Source organism: Macaca mulatta, chromosome 5, assembly GCF_049350105.2.
Source record: "Macaca mulatta isolate MMU2019108-1 chromosome 5, T2T-MMU8v2.0, whole genome shotgun sequence".
Taxonomy (NCBI): Eukaryota; Metazoa; Chordata; class Mammalia; order Primates; family Cercopithecidae; genus Macaca; species Macaca mulatta.
The window spans coordinates 103,952,691-103,973,080 of record NC_133410.1 but is presented as its reverse complement, the minus strand read 5'-3'; the positions used below and the strand labels follow the sequence as shown (position 1 = coordinate 103,973,080).

General features: G+C 37.3%; 1 protein-coding gene across 17 annotated transcripts in view; it reads right to left on the bottom strand.

The window, feature by feature from the left end:
• The window catches only part of PDLIM5 (PDZ and LIM domain 5), a 210,719-nt gene that overhangs the window by 32,844 nt on the left and 157,485 nt on the right, over positions 1-20,390 (bottom strand). For 16 of the 17 annotated variants that reach the window (XM_078002012.1, XM_078002013.1, XM_078002018.1 and 13 more), the window contains one exon: positions 15,009-15,196. In XM_078002012.1, the coding sequence (XP_077858138.1) occupies positions 15,009-15,196 (188 nt within the window). Of the gene's footprint in view, positions 1-15,008; positions 15,197-16,225; positions 16,392-20,390 lie in introns of those variants that run through there. The other variant, XM_078002019.1, reaches the window with a different exon arrangement.

The window sequence follows — 20,390 nt, the reverse complement described above, 5'->3', positions numbered from 1 at the left end:
GCTTCTCTCCAAACCAATAGTGTTGGTAAGAATCTCTTTTGTTAACTTTAGAATTGCTATTTATGAGTCTTCTAAAGGTTCAGAATGATAACATTCATATTTAATCTTTTCTTTGGATTTTCAACACTATGATAGTCAAACCTAAGATTACAATAATTATCATTAAATAAATAAACATAAATTTACTGGAAAACCTAGCAACATATTAGAAAACTTTCTCAGCATACAGTATATAAATTTGTTAAGTTTATCCAGTAAAATATACCTAATCCACAATATACAGAGTTGCTAGAGTTTCCAGTGAGAAAATATTAATTAAAATCCATCAAGTTCCTGGTAGTACATGTGTGAATTTTTTGAAAACAGATGTTTTCTCACTGGATTAAGAATAAAGTGGGGGTTATTTGATATTTTTGGTCTCTGTTCCTGTTCATAACGGCTGTTAATTCTAAACCGACACACTTAAAAGACAGTAGTGAGGATTATAATGCATAGATTAAGCACCTGGCCAGACTGTACCTGAATAGGCATGAAATTAATCAGTTGATTCTTTGGTTCAAATAAAATTATCCAACTACCAGTAAAATATTCTTACTACCGACATACACTATGTGAAAAAAATACTACATTCTGTCAAACTATACTTGAAAACTTAACATAAGTCAGCTGGGAATGGGGGATGATATCCCAAAGAATAAACTTAAACAATAACAGATGTTGCTAGTGTCTTCTAAGGCAGCTTACTCTTATTAGAAGTAGTGCTTCTGTATTGCTAAACATAAGCAGTAGGAGAGAAAGTTTGGTGTTCGGAGATGAACTGCTCATGATAATACAAAAACCACATCACATAATGACGTCTCACCACCTCCATAGCACATCTTGGTCCAAGCCACCATCTTCATTTCGTGCTTGGATTAGAGCAGTGACTGCCTATAGATCTTGCTTCTACCCTTGCCACCAACACAAAAGTCAGTAAAAATGAAGTCAGTATATAATTGGAGGGTTTTGAACAGATACTCCTCTGTTCAAAACTCTCCAATAGTGACCGTTTAACCCAGCACTAAAACCAAAGGTCTTAGAAAATCTGACCTCTGCTATCTGTCTGACCTGATCTCCTGCCACTCTATCCCTGGCCCATTATATCCTAGACACGCTGGCCTCCTGATTATTCCTCTGTACTGGCCAGCGTGCTTCTGATTCAGGGCCTTTGTACTTTCTGTTCCCTCTGCCTGGAAATCTTTTCCCCAGTTGTTCACATGGCTTGCTCCCTTACTTCCTTCTGGTCTCTACTCAAAGGCTATATTATCAATGTACCTTTCCTGGACCATCCTATACAAAACAGCACCCCATTCCCCACAAAGCAGCAGTTCCTATATTCCTCAGCAGTTTCTCTTTATCTACAGCACTCATGTTATATTCTTTTTATTGTTTATTCTGTCTTCTCATACCTTGAGGTCAGGGATACCATCTATTTCGTTCATTGCTCTATCCCTAGCACCCAGCATTCCCTGGCATATTGCTCAATAAGTCTTTATTCAGAGAAAAAATGACTCCTGCACCAGAATTATTGTCTTTCTACTAAAGGGAACCAGAAGTCTTAGGGAAATTGCTGATTCTAGGATTGGAGCAAAAAATGAATAAGGAGAGTCTGGAATGTCCTGTCAAATTAGAAAGCAAGGAAAATGTTCAAGACTCACAGAGTTGCATCAAAATAACTTGAATAAGTAGATGGGACAGTTTGAGCATTAAGAAAAATAAAAATAAGAACTACAATGGATTGAAATACTTCACATATAGCTAAATCTATGAGTTTACAATGATTCTAGGATTTTTTTTTTAAATCCACATTGCTTATGTGTAGAGGATGCTAAGGAACCAATTCATTATTTGAAAAACTAGTACAACTTAATAAATGGAAAAATCAAGCTTTGTTAATCATTGCTTCATAATTAGTCACGTTTCCCTAATATCCCACTTGCTCCCCTGCCATCTCTGAACTATTATGAAGCAAATTCAAGATATGCCATTTAATCTATACTGTAAAATAATCTCTAAAAGAGTACTCTTTTAAAAAACATAATCATAATACCATTATCACACTTAAAAATATTCCCTAATATCACAAAACACCCAATTTCCAATTTTTTTCTGATTATCTGATCATAAGTTTTCTATTGCCACTGTAACAAATTACTAATAACTTACTGGCTTAAAAACAACACAAGTTTATTACCTAAACCTAACAGTTATCCTACACATATATAACTGGGTCAAAATCAAGGTGTTGGTAGGACTGTTTTTCCTTCTGAAGGCTCTAGGGAAACTAAGCCTACCTAGTTCTCTGGTTCAAAGCCCCTTCCACCATCTTCAAAGCCAGCAAGCACGGGTTGCATTGTTTTCACCTAGTATCACTCTGATCCTCTCTTCCGCCTCCCTGCTCTTCCACTTTTGAAGGCCCTTGTGATCACACTGGGTCAAACCAGGATAATCTCCCCATTTTTAAGGTCAATTGATAAGCAATCTTAACTCCATTTGCAAACTTAATTCGTTTTTGCCATATAACATAACATAGTCACAAGTTCTGTGTTCGTGGACATCTGTAGAGGGGGCATTATTCTGCCTACCACACATCTCCCAACACAGTAATTTTTTTGTTTGTTTCTACTTTAATTTTTTTTTTTTTTTTTTTAGAGACAAGGTCTCACTCTGTGGCCCAGGCTGGAGTGCAGATACATATATTTGAATATTTTTCTATAGTAAAAAGTTTTGAAAAGTGAATAACTGAATTGTTTCATCTTTACAACATTTCAAGGTACTATCAACTATTTAACAGATCAAGAATATAAACCTCTGAAAGGATAACTAACTTGCCCAAAACATGCAGAATCATGAAATAAGGCAAATGTTTTCTGAACAACTACTATATACCAAACAATGCACTGGCTCTACCAATATGAACAAGACAAACATGGTTTCTGCCCTTACTGAGTTTAAAGAGGGTTATAAGCCAGTAAACAGTCAATTATGTTATAGTGGGATAACTGCTAGAAAGGTGGAAAAATGCTGACTTTACCTATAGATATCTTTCACTCACAAGTTTATGCTAAGAGCCTGTAATGAGGCAGATGCTACGCTAAGCATGTATTCACAGTGGAGGACAGCACATGTATGTTCAAGTTGGAGGCGCCTGTGGTCCATCCAGTACAGATCATTTATTGAATATGAGAACTCAGGAGAAGTACCTAAGCTAGAAGAATTGATTCAAGAGTCACCAACCTATTGACGACATTTGAGTCTGTGGGGGTGAACGAGACTATTTCAGGGAAAGTACAGCATAAAAACAGAAGAGCTCCGTAGGCAGAAAGCAAGTAACACAAATACCTTAGGGACTGATAGAGAGGCAGGAGAAAAACCAGGAGAGTATGTCATGGAAGCCAGTGGAGGGGAGCAGAGAATACGAGATCCAAAACCATGTCTATTTGACTCCAAACACTATGTCCTTATGCATTAATTCATCAATAATTATTATGTACCTACTGTGTGCTAAGCTCTTTGCCAGTTAATGTCTTGATCCATTAAAATATGAAGTCAGAGCTCCTTAAATGTTATCTAAATCTGGTAGTACTCACTTCTGGACCAGTTTGGAGGAGGGGATAGTGATAGTTGAGGTGATTTATTTCTGCTATTTTAATTTCCTTACCGAGCCTGCTAGGACAAATGTAGGAAAAATGTATGAAGGTGTTATTTTTAAATTTTCCTTGAAGTCTCTAACAGCTTAGATTATCACTTTTAAGCCCTTCATGTATTCTGTAAAATATGAGTTTCTTAGAGAAATACTACTTATTTCCATAAACCTGACTGCCCAAAGTTTTTAGCCATTATAATTAATGGCTGCAAAGTTCCTGAAATAAAACATATGGATAAAAGGCTGCATTCTTCACATTTTGAGAAACATTTAGGAGAATTTATATAAATTGCTTTAGAAGAGAAATGTGGCCAGGTGTGGTGGCTCACATCTGCAATCCCTGCACCTTGGGAAACTGAGGCAGGAGGCTCACTTGAAGCTTGGAGTTTGAGACCAGCAACACAGTGAGACCCCCATCTCTACCAAAAAAAAACAAAAAACAAAAAAAAAACTTTGGCATGGTGGCATGCACCTATAGTCCTAGCTACTCAGGGGTGTGAGGCAGGAGGATAACTTGAGTCCAGGAGCTCAAGGTTGCAGTGGGCTGTGATCACATCACTGCACCTCAGCCTGGGTAACAGAACGAGAAACATAATTACAGATGTAATACTTTTGCTAAGGACAAACAGCCTTAAAGTACTAAATCTATTTTATTGTATAAACTTCATATCGGTGTGAATACTTCAACTACTACATTTGGATTAAGGTAAAGCAGCAAAGAAAGTTATGGGGACAAATCTACAAATAACCATAAAAAACTTTTTGATTCCTTATTTTAAAAATCCTATAATACTTCATTCTCATTAAATCAGAAGAAAGGCTGATACTGAAAATATCAATGGATACTAGGTTGGGTGCAGTAGCTCACACCTATTATCCCAGCACTTTGGTAGGCTGAGGTGGGCGTATCACTTGGGGTCAGGAGTTTGAGACCAGCCTGGACAACATGGCAAAACTCTATGTCTATGAAAAAATACAAAAATTAGCCGGACGTGGTGGTGTGCATCTGTAATCCTAGCTACCAGAAGGCTGAGGCAGGAGAATCGCTTGAACCCAGGAGGCAGAGGTTGCAGTGAGCCCAGATCGCACCACTGGACTCTAGCCTGAGTGACAGAGGGAGATTCCGTCTCAAAAAAAAAAAAAAAAAAAAAAAAAAATCAATGGATACTGATAGTCCCCCTGATAAAAGACAAATGTTGACAGCCCCAACAAGGCAGAGATCATACGTGAGATTTTCTGGTGTGAAAAACAACTGGCTCAACTGCAAGAGATGTTCTTGTTAAAAACACTGAGGCTAATGTTGTGCTTGTATAAATAACTGGGCTACATCAAAGTGGCACTCTTGGGGAGATAAAGTATTATAATTCAACATCTCAGGAAATATGTTCTCAATGGTATGGTAGCAATTTTACACATACTAAATTGGGTAGCAGTCACGGCAACATGCTTGCATACTATTGTGTGCAGCAAGTGCTTTCTTCTCTGCCCCTTCCCCAGCCATCTCAAACAGATGGTGGCCAAGAGAAGCATAGAATATGTGCATTTTGTCTGTCAAGCTCCTTATGTTGAAAGCCTAAACAACAGTCTACTCTTCATAATCCAGGCATGAAATCATATCCAACAGAAATGGAGAAAGTTAAGCCAAGATCTGGGATCAGAGGAAAGCACATTCTGGAGACATTTGTGCAATTTTTAAAAAATGAAATCAAGGACTTTTTTTTTTTACTCAGTGATTAAAAGCAAATTGGACAGATTAAACTATTACCATTTCTCTAAGCAGTGGAGAATGCTGGTATGCACACTAGAAAGCACTGGAACAGGTGCAACCAAGGCTAAGTATCAAATATGTCCACATCTTCAGGAGGCTTCAGGAGGCTAGCTTCCTCCATTAGCAAACTAGCCTTTCAACTTTAAGAACCCAGATTAAGCTGGATCTACAATATCTTAATTAAAGTGAGTGTGGGGACTTGGATTATGTTCAGTTCTCTTTTTAATTTCTTATACCACACATAATCAAAATTCAGTACACATCGACTTGCCTTTTTGTCCTAGCTGATCTTATATAGAAAACTTCCATTTGGTCAGAGACACAAGTAAAAGAGACCCAGTATGTACCTTGAAGATAAAGATATGAGATCTTAACATATCTGGTTCTACCAGCATTCAATTAAGTCAACAAATTATTTATCACAATGTACACAGAATTTTCTTTCTTTCTTTTTTTTTTTTGAAACTAAGTCTTGCTCAGTGCAGTGGCACGACCTTGGCTCACTGCGACCTCCGCCTCCCGGGTTCAAGCAATCCTCCTGCCTCAGCCTCCCAAGTAGCTGGGACTACAGGCATGCGCCACGCCCAGCTTATTTTTGTATTTTTAGTAGAGACAGGGTTTTACCATGTCAGCCAGAATGGTCTCAATCTCCTGACCTAATGATCCGCCGGTCTCGGCCTGCCAAAGTGCTGGGATTACAGGCATGGACCACTGTGCCTGGCCCAGAATTTTCTAAATCATCTTAATATCACTGTTCCATTTTCCACTTAGAGTGGGAAGACAAGTCTATGCTTTTATTGTAGGAGGCCAATGTGTTTCATTTTCTTAAAAAAAAAAAAAAGAAATAAAGAATAAAATTAAAATATTTTTAAAAAAACAAAAACAAAACTGAGAAATAATTCATGACCTCAGGAATACTAAAGATCAATGGTAAACTCATATAGACTTTGTAAGCTTAGAATATATTTAAAATATTAAATTTGTACAATTTTGCTCATATTTGGATGAGAAAACCATAAGGACATACATTAAACTCATTTTATACTCATATTATGTCTAGAGTTCTGACATGTCTTACTTCCAAAGTCACATGAAAGCTAAATGGGTTTGGCTTTTACCATTTTCCCACCAATTTTCAACCATTGATATAAATGAGAAAGCAGCCTAATTTCAGAAATGAAGGAGAAAGGTACCTATGGTTTAAGTTGACCATATAAATAGAGTTCTAATCATGTAGGGGGAAAAAATGAAGCAGGGAAAAAAAAAAGAGAGAAATTTTAAGATTTCTCCATGTCAATATCCACAACGTCTCTAATGATGAATACAAATTATTGCAAAATATAAAAACTGGGATACACCTTACATTTCTATTACTATCACTAATTCCCTAAGATATCTCTCAATTAAAGTCATTAGGTCTCCAAAATAAATGATACTTTATCATTTTTCAAAGTTATGTTTTAATTTAGTATCTTTTAAAAGCAGAATTGGTAGGTCAGCTATTTTATGGTGGAAGAAGAAGTACATCTAGCATAAAATCTAAATTTCAAGATACACAGGCTCCTAGTTCTGGGCTTTCTAGCTGTGATGTTAATATGTCAGCATTCTGGGTCTTAAGTTACCTCATTTGTAAAACAGCAATAATAACTACCTCAAAAGGTGAGAGGATTAAATAAAGTAGTAAAAGGGTTTACTTACACTTCCTTGAATCGGTAAGAAATGCTTTATAAGAGTCAATTATTATTACACTCTGACATAAGATCTTACATAGTTAAAAAATAAAACATCCACTCATTCAACAACTACTTAGTACATACAACGTTTTAGATGTAAGAAGTCTTCTGGTGTGGAAGATACATTTAAGGATAAGATATCTGCCCAGAAAGAGTTTATCTTCTTAAAGGCACTACAGACAAGCAAATAGGCAATCATAGTATCTCAGGACTAGTGCTACCAAGGGTGTTGATGGCTGTCAATGAAGTCTGCAACTACTATGCGGAATTATCAAGTATCATTATTCTTATTCATGCGTTTGAAAACCAGGGTTAACAAAACTTTTTCCGTAAAGAGCCAGAGAGTAAATATTTTAGGCTTCGTGGGCCTTACAGACTCTTGCAACTATTCACCTCTGCCACTGTGGCATGAAATCAGCCATAAACAATATGTAAACAACTGTACTGTAGCTGTTTTCCAACAAAACTTCGTTCACAAAAATCAGTGGTGGGCCAGATGTGACCAAGGAACACTGTTTGCCAAACCTTGGTTTAGACCATATGCATCAATTAATAATAACAATTCTTTATGAAAAGCATATATGAACAAATATAGATGTCTGCCTTATAAAAGGTTTAATATTTTAGTCTCAGAATGAGAAGAAAACGGGGAGAAAGAATAGCCTTCACAGATGATGCCTTGCATCAGCACTGGAAAGCTTCCAACACGGAAATAAATTTCAATGAAGGAACAATTAGAAGAAAAGAAAACAGGCAATTAATGGTTGTAACTTTTATTTTTTCCCGAGAATCAGAAACAAAAATCTACTTGTTATGTAAGGAGATGGGCATATTTACATGTTTCACACCCCAGTTTTGACAATGGACAGCTCCAGTCAGGGCTTTATGGCAAGTGGGATGTTTAGTTTAATGATGTCAAAATGCAGGGGAGCAGATGGCAATAAAACATTATTAGAAGAGCTGAAATACACGCAACTGGTAGCAGTTTACTTATTCATATAAAAATTTTAAAATGGAACCAATAAATCTATCCATCTTAGCTAAGCAAATCTAGTTATCTCGATTTATTACTGTAGTGCAAAGCCTACAATGAAATTTGGGATGGTTGTAGAAACAGTAATTTCCTTTCTCACCCCTATCTCCCTTAGACTTCAAATAAAAGATAGAATTTATATCCACTTATAACTGAGATGCACATCATTCAGTCTTTGATCTAATCAAATCTCACAAATATATTTGAGTCTTTCTCAAAAAAAAAAAATTAAAAAACACCAAAACAACATATCAGATCTCTCCAAAGCTCAGTCCATAATGAAGTAAATAAGCTTTTCTTTATTGCTAAATGTAGCACATACCAGAAGCAGGGTATGATCAAAAACAAAAAAAAAAGCATATTAACTAGAATCTTAGCCAAATGATCTAAATTTCAAAAATGGAGTTTAGATGCAAAGAAAATGTTACTTGAAACAGATCTTAGCAGTTGCCAGTCACTTGAAGCTCCCTATTATCCAAGGCAAGAATCCTTTCTATCCCATCCCTAACAGATATAGTCCTCTTTAAGTATGTTCACTGATATTGTCTTGTGACTCAGGAAAATACAGTATTCAGAGTCAAAACAGCTGGGTTCAAGTCACTACAGAACTGTAAACAATTCTTCTGACTTTTCTCAGAGGCTGTTACCTCATTAGATAAATAATGCCCATTTACATTTTAAATTTTAATGACATTACCTTATTGTGCATTCTTATAAAAATATCTGTTACAACTGAAAGTATTATAAAAACAATGATTACTACTAATCAATGATAGTCATCATTCTACTGTGAAATGTCAAAGGTTTGTTCCTTTTAGGCACCCATTGTATTCATGAGTTCCCAATCCTCAAATAGGGATGATGAGAACCCCTCAGATGAGGTACAACAGAAGCAAAAATTAACTAACTTTTTATTTTGAAAAGCAAGTTTGTGTTTTTCCCCCTTTTCGTTAGATCAAAAGAAATTTACACTGTCCCCAAAAGACCTTCAAATGGTCACAACTTTTATATTTATAGCTTACTTGTATCATGCTTCTTCAAAACACAAAACAACTTGTATTCTAAAAAAGAATAAACTTTTGTTTTTACATTCTTGTCAATTAAGAGCCTTTGTCTTTACTACATATCCAAACTGTTTCATAGAGAAAAGCAAATCACTAAGATAAAGCTTACATACTATCACCTAATTCACATAAAGGGAATGGTGCCTTAACAAGACTGTAGGGAAATTGGTATCTGTTCAATACAGAATATCAGAGGTTAAGAATGTCTAATATTGGCCGGGCGTGGTGGTTTACGTCTATAATCCCATCACTCTGGGAGGCCGAGGCGGACGGATCACGAGGTCAAGAGATCGAGACCATCCTGGCTAACACAGTGAAACCCTGTCTCTACTAAAAATACAAAAAAATTAGCCGGGTGTGTGGGCGGGTGCCTGTAGTCCCAGCTACTTGGGAGGCTGAGGCAGGAGAATGGCATGAACCCGGGAGGCGGAGCTTGCAGCAAGCCGGGATTGAGCCACTGCACTCCAGCCTGGGCGACAGAGCGAGACTCTGTCTCAAAAAAAAAAAAAAGTCTAATATTAAATGATAAAATACTACTGCCTTGAGTATGTCGCCATAATATCATATCAACTAATATCAATATACGCTTTTATTTTCCTCAGTAGAATGCCTGCCTCCATGGACACCTTTAATAATAAGAAGAAATCCACTAATTTCTTGTCAACACCAGGGACATGAGAGTAAACAGGCCTCAACTGGGACTTGTGTGTACACATAATTAAAGAAAGTATGAAGGTAGCATTCTAATATGCTATAAACTGAATATAATACTCCACTGGTGTTTTAACAGAGGATACATAGATACTCTATAGGGAGTCAAGCTCCCAGGGAGGGCAATGGTTAAAACCAGCAGCCCAGTTAGGTTAAAGTATAAATACCCTGCAGTCACCCTGTCCAGGGAATTGTCTCCAAAACACTGCCACTGCCACTGCCCAGTGCAATATTCATTATCATATCTCCAGATTGGATTACCTGAATAACTTCTTAAATGGTCTCCAGGACTGCAATCTTTATCTCTACAATGAAGTCATGATGATCTTTTAAACACATTAATGCTATAATAATCTTTTAATAATGCAAGTCTGATTTTGCCACTTCCGGCCTATAAATCTTTTAATAGTTTCCTTTCAGCATCAAGTCCACACTCTTACATTCAAAGCCCCCATTAATCCACCCAATCTTCTCTCTGGGCCACTAGACAGTCTTGAACATACCGAACTACTTGCCTTTCCTACCCGAAGCCAAATTCTCTCAGTTTTCGCCTATGTTGCTCCCTCTACAAATTGGCCTCTTCCTAAAAATGTTCAAGCATCGTTGACTACATGCGATTTTGTTTTAGGCACAAACATTAAAATATTATTTCTGCATAAAATAGGACTTCATTATAAACAAACACATACTTTACCTCAAGATTGTATCCTCAGAACTTTAAGTCTTTTTCTTCCCTTTCCACTGATCCACACCTCCATGCCTCTGACCTGGGACTCATAGTCTGATTTGACTCTTCTTTGCACCTTTTTGATAATTTCTATATTATATACTGGTGCTTTGCATCTAAGTTAATTCGTCCACAACGACAAAATAGGCGATTCCACATTCCTAATATTTCCTCTGTATTCCACTGCTTGGTTCCTTATATGCAGTAAATTATCACATTTTTTTAGATGGGGGTCCAGCTCTGTTACCCAGGTTGGAGTGCAGTGGCACAATCCTGGCTCACTGCATCCTTTGCCTCCTAGGCTCAAGAGGTCTTCCTATCTCAGTCTCCCGAGTGGCTAAGACCATGGGCGTGCACCAACATGCCCAGCCAACTTTTTTTTTTTTTTTTAATTTGTGGAAATGGGAGTCCCACTATGTTACCCAGGCTGGTCTCAAACTCCTGACCTCAAGCAATCCTCCTGCCTTAACCTCCCACAGTATTGGGATTACAGGTGTGAGCCACAGTGCCCAGCCCTCATACTTTTGAGAAAAAAAAAAATTCCTATCATAGGGCTTTACAACTATTATTATTTTTTAATTTCTGAAAATAATGTATTACTAGTGATAGTACTGCTCATGTTCACAATCTTAATTCTGAAGAGAGTTAAATGCTTCAAGGAGAGTGGAGCTCCCTTTTCCTTAGCAACATGCTTATTTTCTAATAGCAGCCTTTGGCAGACAGTGCTCCCACCTTTTCAATGACTGTGGTGGGAATTTCAAGTTTGGTAAGAGGACAGAACAATATCTTGGCAGATGAATTCTGCATCCTTCAGATCGTATGATGTCCTAAATAAGACAACTGACTTCTCTACCCACTCACTTTCTCGGGGACATTTACTGAGGGCCTATAAACTGTGCCAGGCATTGTTTAGGTGCCATAAAACAGAGATCAGTATGAGTTGGTCCCTGTCCTCAAAGGAATCTAAAAACAGTCATAAAAGACACCTATGTAAACAATTAAAATGAACAAGATGAATGCTATAATAAAGACTATTGAAATTTTGTAGGAGCATTGAAAAAGAACAGGTAACAAGAGGGCTCAAGAAAGCTTCACAAAGGGGGAACAACTGGTCTTAAAGGATAAAGAGAAGTTTGTCAGGAGTAGAAGGGATGGAAAAGCATTTCAAACCAAAGGAGCAGCTTGTACAAGGCAGAAAAGTGTGTGTCAAGGAATGATATGAACTCATGAACTTCAGTGTGAGTGGACTATGGGGAACAGTATTATAAAATGAAGCTGGAGGAGAAGGTTGGCCTGAGATTGCAAGGGGACCAAAAGTTCTGTTAAGAAGCTAAGCATTTTGACTGTGGGCAGCAGACAGCCCCAAACATTTTCAAGCAGGGATGTCATATGAGAACCAGTTTTTGGACGGTAACAATGTAAGTTATTAATGCCATTAAGAAAAGGAATAAAGGCATAGAAAGTTAACCTCTGAGTATCCTCTAAGTATCTGCAGCCTAGTTATATCATTTGATTTCACAAGAATGCTATAGGAGAAGTTTTTAAGGTCTTTATTTTAATAGTTAAAGAAATGGAGGCCAGGCGTGGTGGCTCATGCCTGTAATCCCGGTACTTTGGAAGGCCAGGGTGGGTGGATCATGAGGTCAGGAGATTGAGCCTGGCCAACATGGTGAAACCCCGTCTCTACTAAAAATACAAAAATTAGCTGGGTGTGGTGGCAGGCGCCTGTAGCCCCAGCTACTCAGGAGGCTGAGGCAGGAGAATTGCTTGAACCCAGGGGGCCGGAGGTTGCAGTGAGCTGAGATCCCACCACTGTACTCCAGCCTGGGCGACAGTGAGGGAGGGAGGGAAAAAAGGAGGGAAGGGTGAAAAGGAGGGAGGGAGAGAGGGAAAAGGCTCACAAAAATGCTAACCTTCTGAAATTCATACCGGCAAAGGGTAGGCATTTCTATTTTGGGGGGCCACCACCAGTCAGAAAACTGGCTCAATTAACAATGGGTCCAGATCTTTCAAAGCGTTGCTTATATTCTAATGAATTAATCATTCTCATTTTGTATATGATTAAACTAAAACTAGAAAACTGATGTGTTCTAACATACAAAGGCTCTTCATGACTTCATGACTGAATTTTTGAAAAACATTTCATTACATTTGTAAGATAGTAATATTTTATACATATATTTGTATCTAATGAACCAAATTTACCTAAGCTGGTATCCATAACTTAAACAGGAACGCATGAACACATGATGAATCCGCTATCATCTTCTAAATCAAGACTTTTTCATTTGCATCAGGAAGCTTTTGAAACTATTTATCTAAGACTAACAGTACATTTTGAGATGATTTTGTTGTTATTGCCTTCAAAATATGGTATTCCATTGTGTAGGGCAGCAGAATTTGAGTGGCTGGGAATTTTGTATTTATTTTTAAATTGTCCAAAATAGTACAAAATAAGTTAATTTTGCCACAACATAATAACTGATAAAATGCCTGCTTATAGCACCTGGAGCAAGATAAATTAAATAAGAGCTCAGTAAATATTTTCAAAATTGAGCTAAGAATTATGATGTAATTCAACTGTGACTTCACAACAGGAAAACAATCTTTTTATAATTTTGCTTTATAATGTTATATAATGTATAATGTTTTATACTGTTGTAGTTTTGCTCATATAAAATTCATTTATATTTTCTAGAAAAAGCATAATGTTTTAAATACTAACCATGTGACTCATTATTATATTTGCTAATATTGGCCTACTTTGATTATTCTCACAAATTTAATTAGGCTTGGAGAAAGCACTCCATCGCCCTCTTGTGGTAATTTTGCTGTACTCTATATTCACCAAGAGTTCAAAAGAAATGAATTTTTTCTTTCCACTTAAGAGGCAGAGCAGTATTTTAACCATAAACTTCTGAACTTCCAAAAGCCGTACATAAACTTTCTGTCCTCCACTGTCCATATACTTTGCGCCTTCTCTTCAGTTTCTACCTCAGAAATTTAGTCTTTTCGTTGCTTTTTACAAAACATTCTCCTGTTAGCTTCCAATTACCATACCAATAGCATTTTTCTGAAAATTACTTTCTGTATTCAAATGCACAAAATAATTACAGAAAATCTTCATCATCATACATAGGCTTTAAATAAACAGAAATAACTAAAAAATGTATGGGGCTGAGCTTGGCATTTTTTCCCCAAGAGAATAGGTTATGCTAAGTCAGTTAATAGTCCAGAAATTTCAGAGACTAATAATATTAGACTAAATATTTTAAGTTTTTAGAAGTAATAAAAGTCTTTCCTCTAAAATAGTCTAACTCGTATGCCATGGCCTGTCCTCTTTCCAACACAACAGAAATATTTCTTACTTCTTTTTTTTTTTTTTTTTGAGACGGACTCTTACTCGCCACCCAGGCTAGAGTGCAGTGGCGTGAACTCGGCTCACTGCAACCTTTGCCTCGTGGGTTCAAGTGATTCTCCTGCCTCAGCCTCCCGAGTAGCTGGGACTACAGGCGCCCACCACCACACCCAGCTAATTTTTCTTGTATTTTTAGTAGAGATGGGGTTTCACCATGTTAGCCAGAATGGTCTCGATCTCCTGACCTCGTGATCCGCCCGCCTTGGCGTCCCAAAGTCCTGGGAGTACAGGTGTGAGCCACTGCACCTGGCTAGTCTTTCTTCATTTTGTAGATCAGAAAACTGAGGGTATCAAAGAGGCTATGTGACTTTATTTAAAGCCGTTAATCTGTAGAAGTCAATGGCAACTCAGGTTTCCAGACTGAGGCCAAGATGTTCCATCCTGCTGCTCAAATGCTCTTTCTAGTGCTGTGTCCTTCTTCCCCTATGCTACATAAATTGTGAGAACAAGAATTGGAAGATGCTTTCTTCAGTAATTGTTTGATGGCAATAATGTTTCTGTGGTTATTTGTACGTATCATCAAAACTAAAATGTTGTATTTCCAAGCATAACCTTACAACAATATATTTTGTTATTAAATAAGACCCAAATTTACAATTCAACACATGCTTCCTGAGTATTCTGGGAAACAAGGAAATGCCCAATCCTACAATTATGAATAGGAAATGCAACTGTATCAAATACACACAAAGAATGTTTATGAGATGTCTCAGAGAGAAAAATAGCTATAGTTAATCTTGACAGTCCTTTCTAAATCTTAGATTATTGAGAATGGGTTTTACCAGTGAATTCTACCATATATCCCAGAACACATTTTCATAATGACACTCATTATGAAAAGCAAGAACTAAGAGATTTTTTTGGGCTACCTGCTTGGTTTGGCCGTTGCCAGCTTGGTGACTTGATGACACCGGTGGATCCTACAGGCTTGAAGGCAGCTGCAGTTGTGAGGCTGGCTACTCCTGGTCTGCCGGAGGCTGGGCTGTCCAGGCTTTCGGGCATGCTCCGTGTGGAAGCTACTGAGGAAGTCAACTGTGGAGAAGGCTCCTGAGAGTTACTGTAAAGGAAATAAACATCTTTGGTGAAGCGGTAGCAACATAACTTAGCAACAATCCTTTCTTTTCAAAATCCATGAATCAATCAAAATCCATTGGTTAATTGATGTTTTAGAAAAGAAAATCTTTAAAGTCATGACTGAAGGACTGCCTCTCTTTAAAACAGAAAAAAAGAAAAGGGAGTCAGATTGCATTTGTTTTATGCTTTGAAAATTCTAAAAGGTCTACCACGAGAAATTAGACTATTGAAAATTTACACAATTAATCTTTTAAATGATAAAAATTTCCCTGATACCTCACCCCTTCCCAGTTACGCTTCTTCTTCTTCTTCTTCTTCTTTTTTTTTTAGATACAGGGGTCTCACTATGTTCCTCAGGCTGGTCTTCAACTCCTGGCCTCAAGCAATCATCCCACTTCAGCCTCCCAAAGCACTGGGATTACAGGTGTGAGCCACCATGCCCAGGCCAGTTACTCCTTCTACTCACATACTCACTCGTTCATAAATATTTAAGCACCTATTATATGCCAAATGTTGGTTGTGCTATGCACTGGCCACAAAACAAGAAACAAGAAACAACATCCCTTGCCTAACAGAACATCCAGTGTTATGCATTCATAATAAAGGGAAAAAAGAGACAAGACTGCCATTACCTTCTTTCAACCAGAGTTACCTGTTTAAACAGGAGGGCTTATCTATGCTAGTTCCAGTTTGGTTTTGAAGATCATATGGCCTTTATTACCAAGTCATTTGTTATTTATAATTATATATAACATCATTTCCAAAAAATAATAATTATAGGTAGCCTAAATTATAAAATATATGCTTTGGTATGATATAATATATAGCAGTGGTTATTTCTATCAAGTAAAGTATAACAATAATACTTAAAAGTAATACTTTCAGGCTGGGCGTGGTGGCTCACACCTATAATCCCAGCACTTTGTGAAGCCGGGTCTGGCAGATCACCTATCTCTACTAAAACTACAAAAATTAGCTAGGCATGGTGGTGGACGCCTGTAGTCCCAGCTACCTGGGAGGTTGAGGCAGGAGAACGGCTTGAACCTGGGAGGCGGAGGCTGCAGTGAGCTGAGATCGTGTCATTGACAGAGCGAAACTCCATCTCAAAACAAAACAAAAAAAACACAAAAAACAAACAAACAAACAAAACCTTTCTACTACTTAACTTTTCAATGCTGGTTGCTTAAAAAATTCCATACACAGAAATTCAAATTATTTCAATACCTGAAATCAATAGCTGGAGGAACAGACTGATAAAGACAGGGTAATATATTAACAAATTCAATAAAATACCCTTAATTAAGTAGAAATTATTTTAATAAAAATAAATTTCAAATTAAATATTGTCCATATTATCAAGTGAACAGTAGTTTATAATTTCCCCAGTAACTCTTAAATCTTATGTAAAACCTAACATAGTAAGCCCCAGACTGCCCATTCATAGAAGACTTAGTTGCAAAATTGGCCCTTGACTGGCATCTAGGAACTTAGCTGGTAAGCTGTGGCCAACAGTGACATAAAAGTTTCTCTAAATGCTGGCTGGGAGCGGTGGCTCACACCTGTAATCCCAGCACTTTGGGAGGCCAACGCTGGAGGATCACGAGGTCAGGAGATTGAGACCATCCTGGCTAACACGGTGAAACCCCGTCTCTACTAAAAATACAAAAAAATTAGCTGGGTGTGGTGGTGGACGCCTGTAGTCCCAGCTACTAGGAGGCTGAGGCAGGAGAATCGCTTGAACCAGGGAGGCGGAACTTGCAGTGAGCCGAGGTCATGCCACTGCACTCCAGCCTGGGCAACAGAGTGAGACTCCATCTAAAAAAAAAAAAAAAAAAGTTTCTCTAAATGCTAAGAGTAGCTCTCTGCACCTTAACTGTTTGGATAAACAATACGGTTGATGTTGAACATCTGCTTTCCTTTTGAGAGTCTAGAATCTTGGTAGAAACTCACCACGAGGTGCCTATGTAATAAGCCCTTAAGAAACCTTGGGTATGTGGTCTCTACTGAGCTTCTATGGCAGCAACGCTTGGCATGTCTTGCCACACTTGCTGCTGGAGGAATTGTGCACTCCCTATGTGACTCTACTGGGAGAGGCCTCTTGGAAACTTGAGCCTCATTTCCTCCAGATTTGGTCCCATGCACCTTTTTCCTTTGCTGATCTTGCTTTGTATTCTTTTGCTATAATAAATTTTAGTCATGAGTGCAACTATACGCTGAGCCCTGTAAGTCCTTCTAGTGAAACAATAAACCTGGGAGTAGTCTTGGGGCACCTCTGACACTGAACAGTTTTGAAAAACTATACGAATGATTTTCTTGAAATATTGCTCCCTATTCTTGTTCTCTTAAATCAAGCGTCATAGAGCCATCAGCTTTTATTATTTTTGATCAGTTTAATTAAAAAAATGAAAACCTGCTTGATAATAAAACACGCTATATAATAAAAAACTTTAAGCACTTTAATAATCTTGATCATAAATAAAAAGTCAAAGACTGCCTCCCTCATGGGAATATTGAACACGATTATCAGTAAAGGCAACACAACAAAAAGCATTAATGGAATCAGGGTTCGAACATTAGAGTATAGTGGTTATGAGCATCTTTTACAAATTATTTTACTTCTCTAAGCCTCAGTTACCTATACTTTAAGTGGGAGTAACATTTTGCTCATAAGATTTCTATGAGACTTAAATATGATAATTATGCATAAATTCCAAGGCACAGAATATAACCTTAACATATAAAAAGGATAATTACCATATTAAAAAATAAAAGTAAGCCTTATTTTCAACATTTTTACTCATCACAAAGAAATGATTTTTGAAATACTTATATATAGGTCATTTTCATTCTAGGATTAAATTACTCTTGCAGATTTGATTTTTAAAACTAATTAATAATGTATATAATCATGGTTCTAAGAAAAAAAAATTATGACCAAGCAATGCTAGGAATTATCGATGAAACAAAAATATATAGTCTGGAAAGAACAAAACCCAATCCATCACCATTTAATGTGTAGTCATCTGAAAGAATTAAAATTTAATTCCAGGAGAGCTGCCAGACAAACTGACTTAAAAAAGAGGAATTCAGTGTCAAGCTTAATATAGTTTGGGTGAAGGAACTGGTAATAGCAGCCCAGGTTATGAAAAAACCTAGAGAAGCATGACAGCCATCCTCAAATGTCTGACATGCAGATTCACTCTATGTGACTACATTGTTTGCCTAATTTCAAGGAGTGAAATCTACAGTGAGATGGATTTGCTTCAATAAAAGGTGCTTCCTAATATAAAAAATCTTCCAAAGGAAAAAAATCTGTGCCTAATGAGGCTTTCTGTGAGAGCCCTGTCACCAGAAGCTACTTAAGCAGAGGATGGAATGCTGCAGAACGAATTTAGCCATTTAGCCTGTGGGAGGCTCAGTTATGTTTCAGCATGACACACAAAGCCTTCTAAGATAAAACTACAATCTACCAGTCTAGATTGTATCACTATGCTATACAAACTATATTCTGGCCACCCCTACTGTCTGTCCACAATTCTACATTTTTTTTCCAGATTCTACATACGAGGTACATCTTCCTACTCTCTCTCTACACCCATCCACATCTTATCCATAATAATAATAGAAGTAAATATAATATGCATCATGCACTGTGTTCAAATTAACATATATTATTTTGTTTAATTATTCAAGCCTCCAGCAGTAGAGACACTCCTTTTAATTCTGGACATTTGTTACCTGCATGGCATATAATTTTACACTGATTTGTAATAGTTGTTTTAAAATTACTATTAATAGTCACTTCTTTATGCATCTTGTCTCCTCCTCTACATTATAAAGTACCTGAGGTTGTGGACTTTACTGTGACTGTAGGTAAATTATTTAAACTTGGCAAATTTCCTCACCTGTAAAATGGTATAAAAATACCACCTTTATCCCAAGGTTACCGTTAATAATGAAATAAGAGATGAGATAATACATACAAATTACTTAGCGCAGTGCCCAGCACAGAGTATATGCTCAGGAAATAAAAGAGATTCTTACTTCTACATCCTGTAATATCTGGTTTGGTGATAATAAAATTAGCTATAAGTACATTTACTAAACAAGCATCCTTCATCTGCACTCAGAAATTTGCTTCTTGGATGTACTGTGGATCATTTGGGGGCAGGGTATTGACCCCAGACAAAATCTTGCTTCCTCAGTTCAGTTTTAAAAACACACAATACTTCTTAAAGTTCCCACAGGGTAAGTATCATACAAGCTAAATAAATTTCAGTTTTTGATATCTTTTGCACAGAGGTTTGTATACATTCTCTTTCAGAGGCCTAAGATGTTTAAATCTTAAACAGTACTTTAGTTACAAAGGGCTTGGAGTAGACTATAAAGAATTCATAGAAATCTAAGTTATTACTAAGGCAGTTTTTCCATTTATGCTTAAATCCAGAATTGATCTGAAGTTCAATTTCCTCTGAGGACAGAATTTAATTGAACCATTTAATGTTGTAATGGAAGACTATTAGGGTTTATCTAGACAATCACATATCTGAATATATGATGCCCAATCCTCTAAAAACCAAACATTTTTCCCCTAATTTTAACGATTAGCTACTATTTAAAGAGAACACATAAACATGTGGTATTGGCTGGCACAGTAGTTCATGCCTGTAATCCTAGCACTTTAGGAGGCCAAGGCAGAAGGATTGCTTGAGCCCAGGAGTTCGAGACCAGCCTGGGCAACACAGCAAGACCTCGTCTCTGTAAAAAAACAAACATTGTACTAAAGATGAAAGGATTGGCTGGGCGCGTTGGCTCCTGCCTGTAATCCTAGCACTTTGGGAGGCTGAGGTGGGTGGATCACGAGGTCAAGAGATGGAGAGCATCCTGGACAATATGGTGAAACCCCATCTCTACTAAAAATACAAAAATTAGCTGGGCATGGTGGCGCATGCCTGAAGTCCCAGCTGTTTGGGAGGCTGAGGCAGGAGAATCACTTGAACCCGGAGGTTGCAGTGAGCTGAGATCGCGCCACTGCTCTCCAGCCGGGTGAAAGAGCAAGACTCCATCTCAAAAAAAAAAAAAAAAAAAAAAAAAGAATGGATTAAAAGTCACTGGCCATATTATTTTATATGTGGGAATAAAATATTATCAATAATCACTAGCAACACATTTCTAAA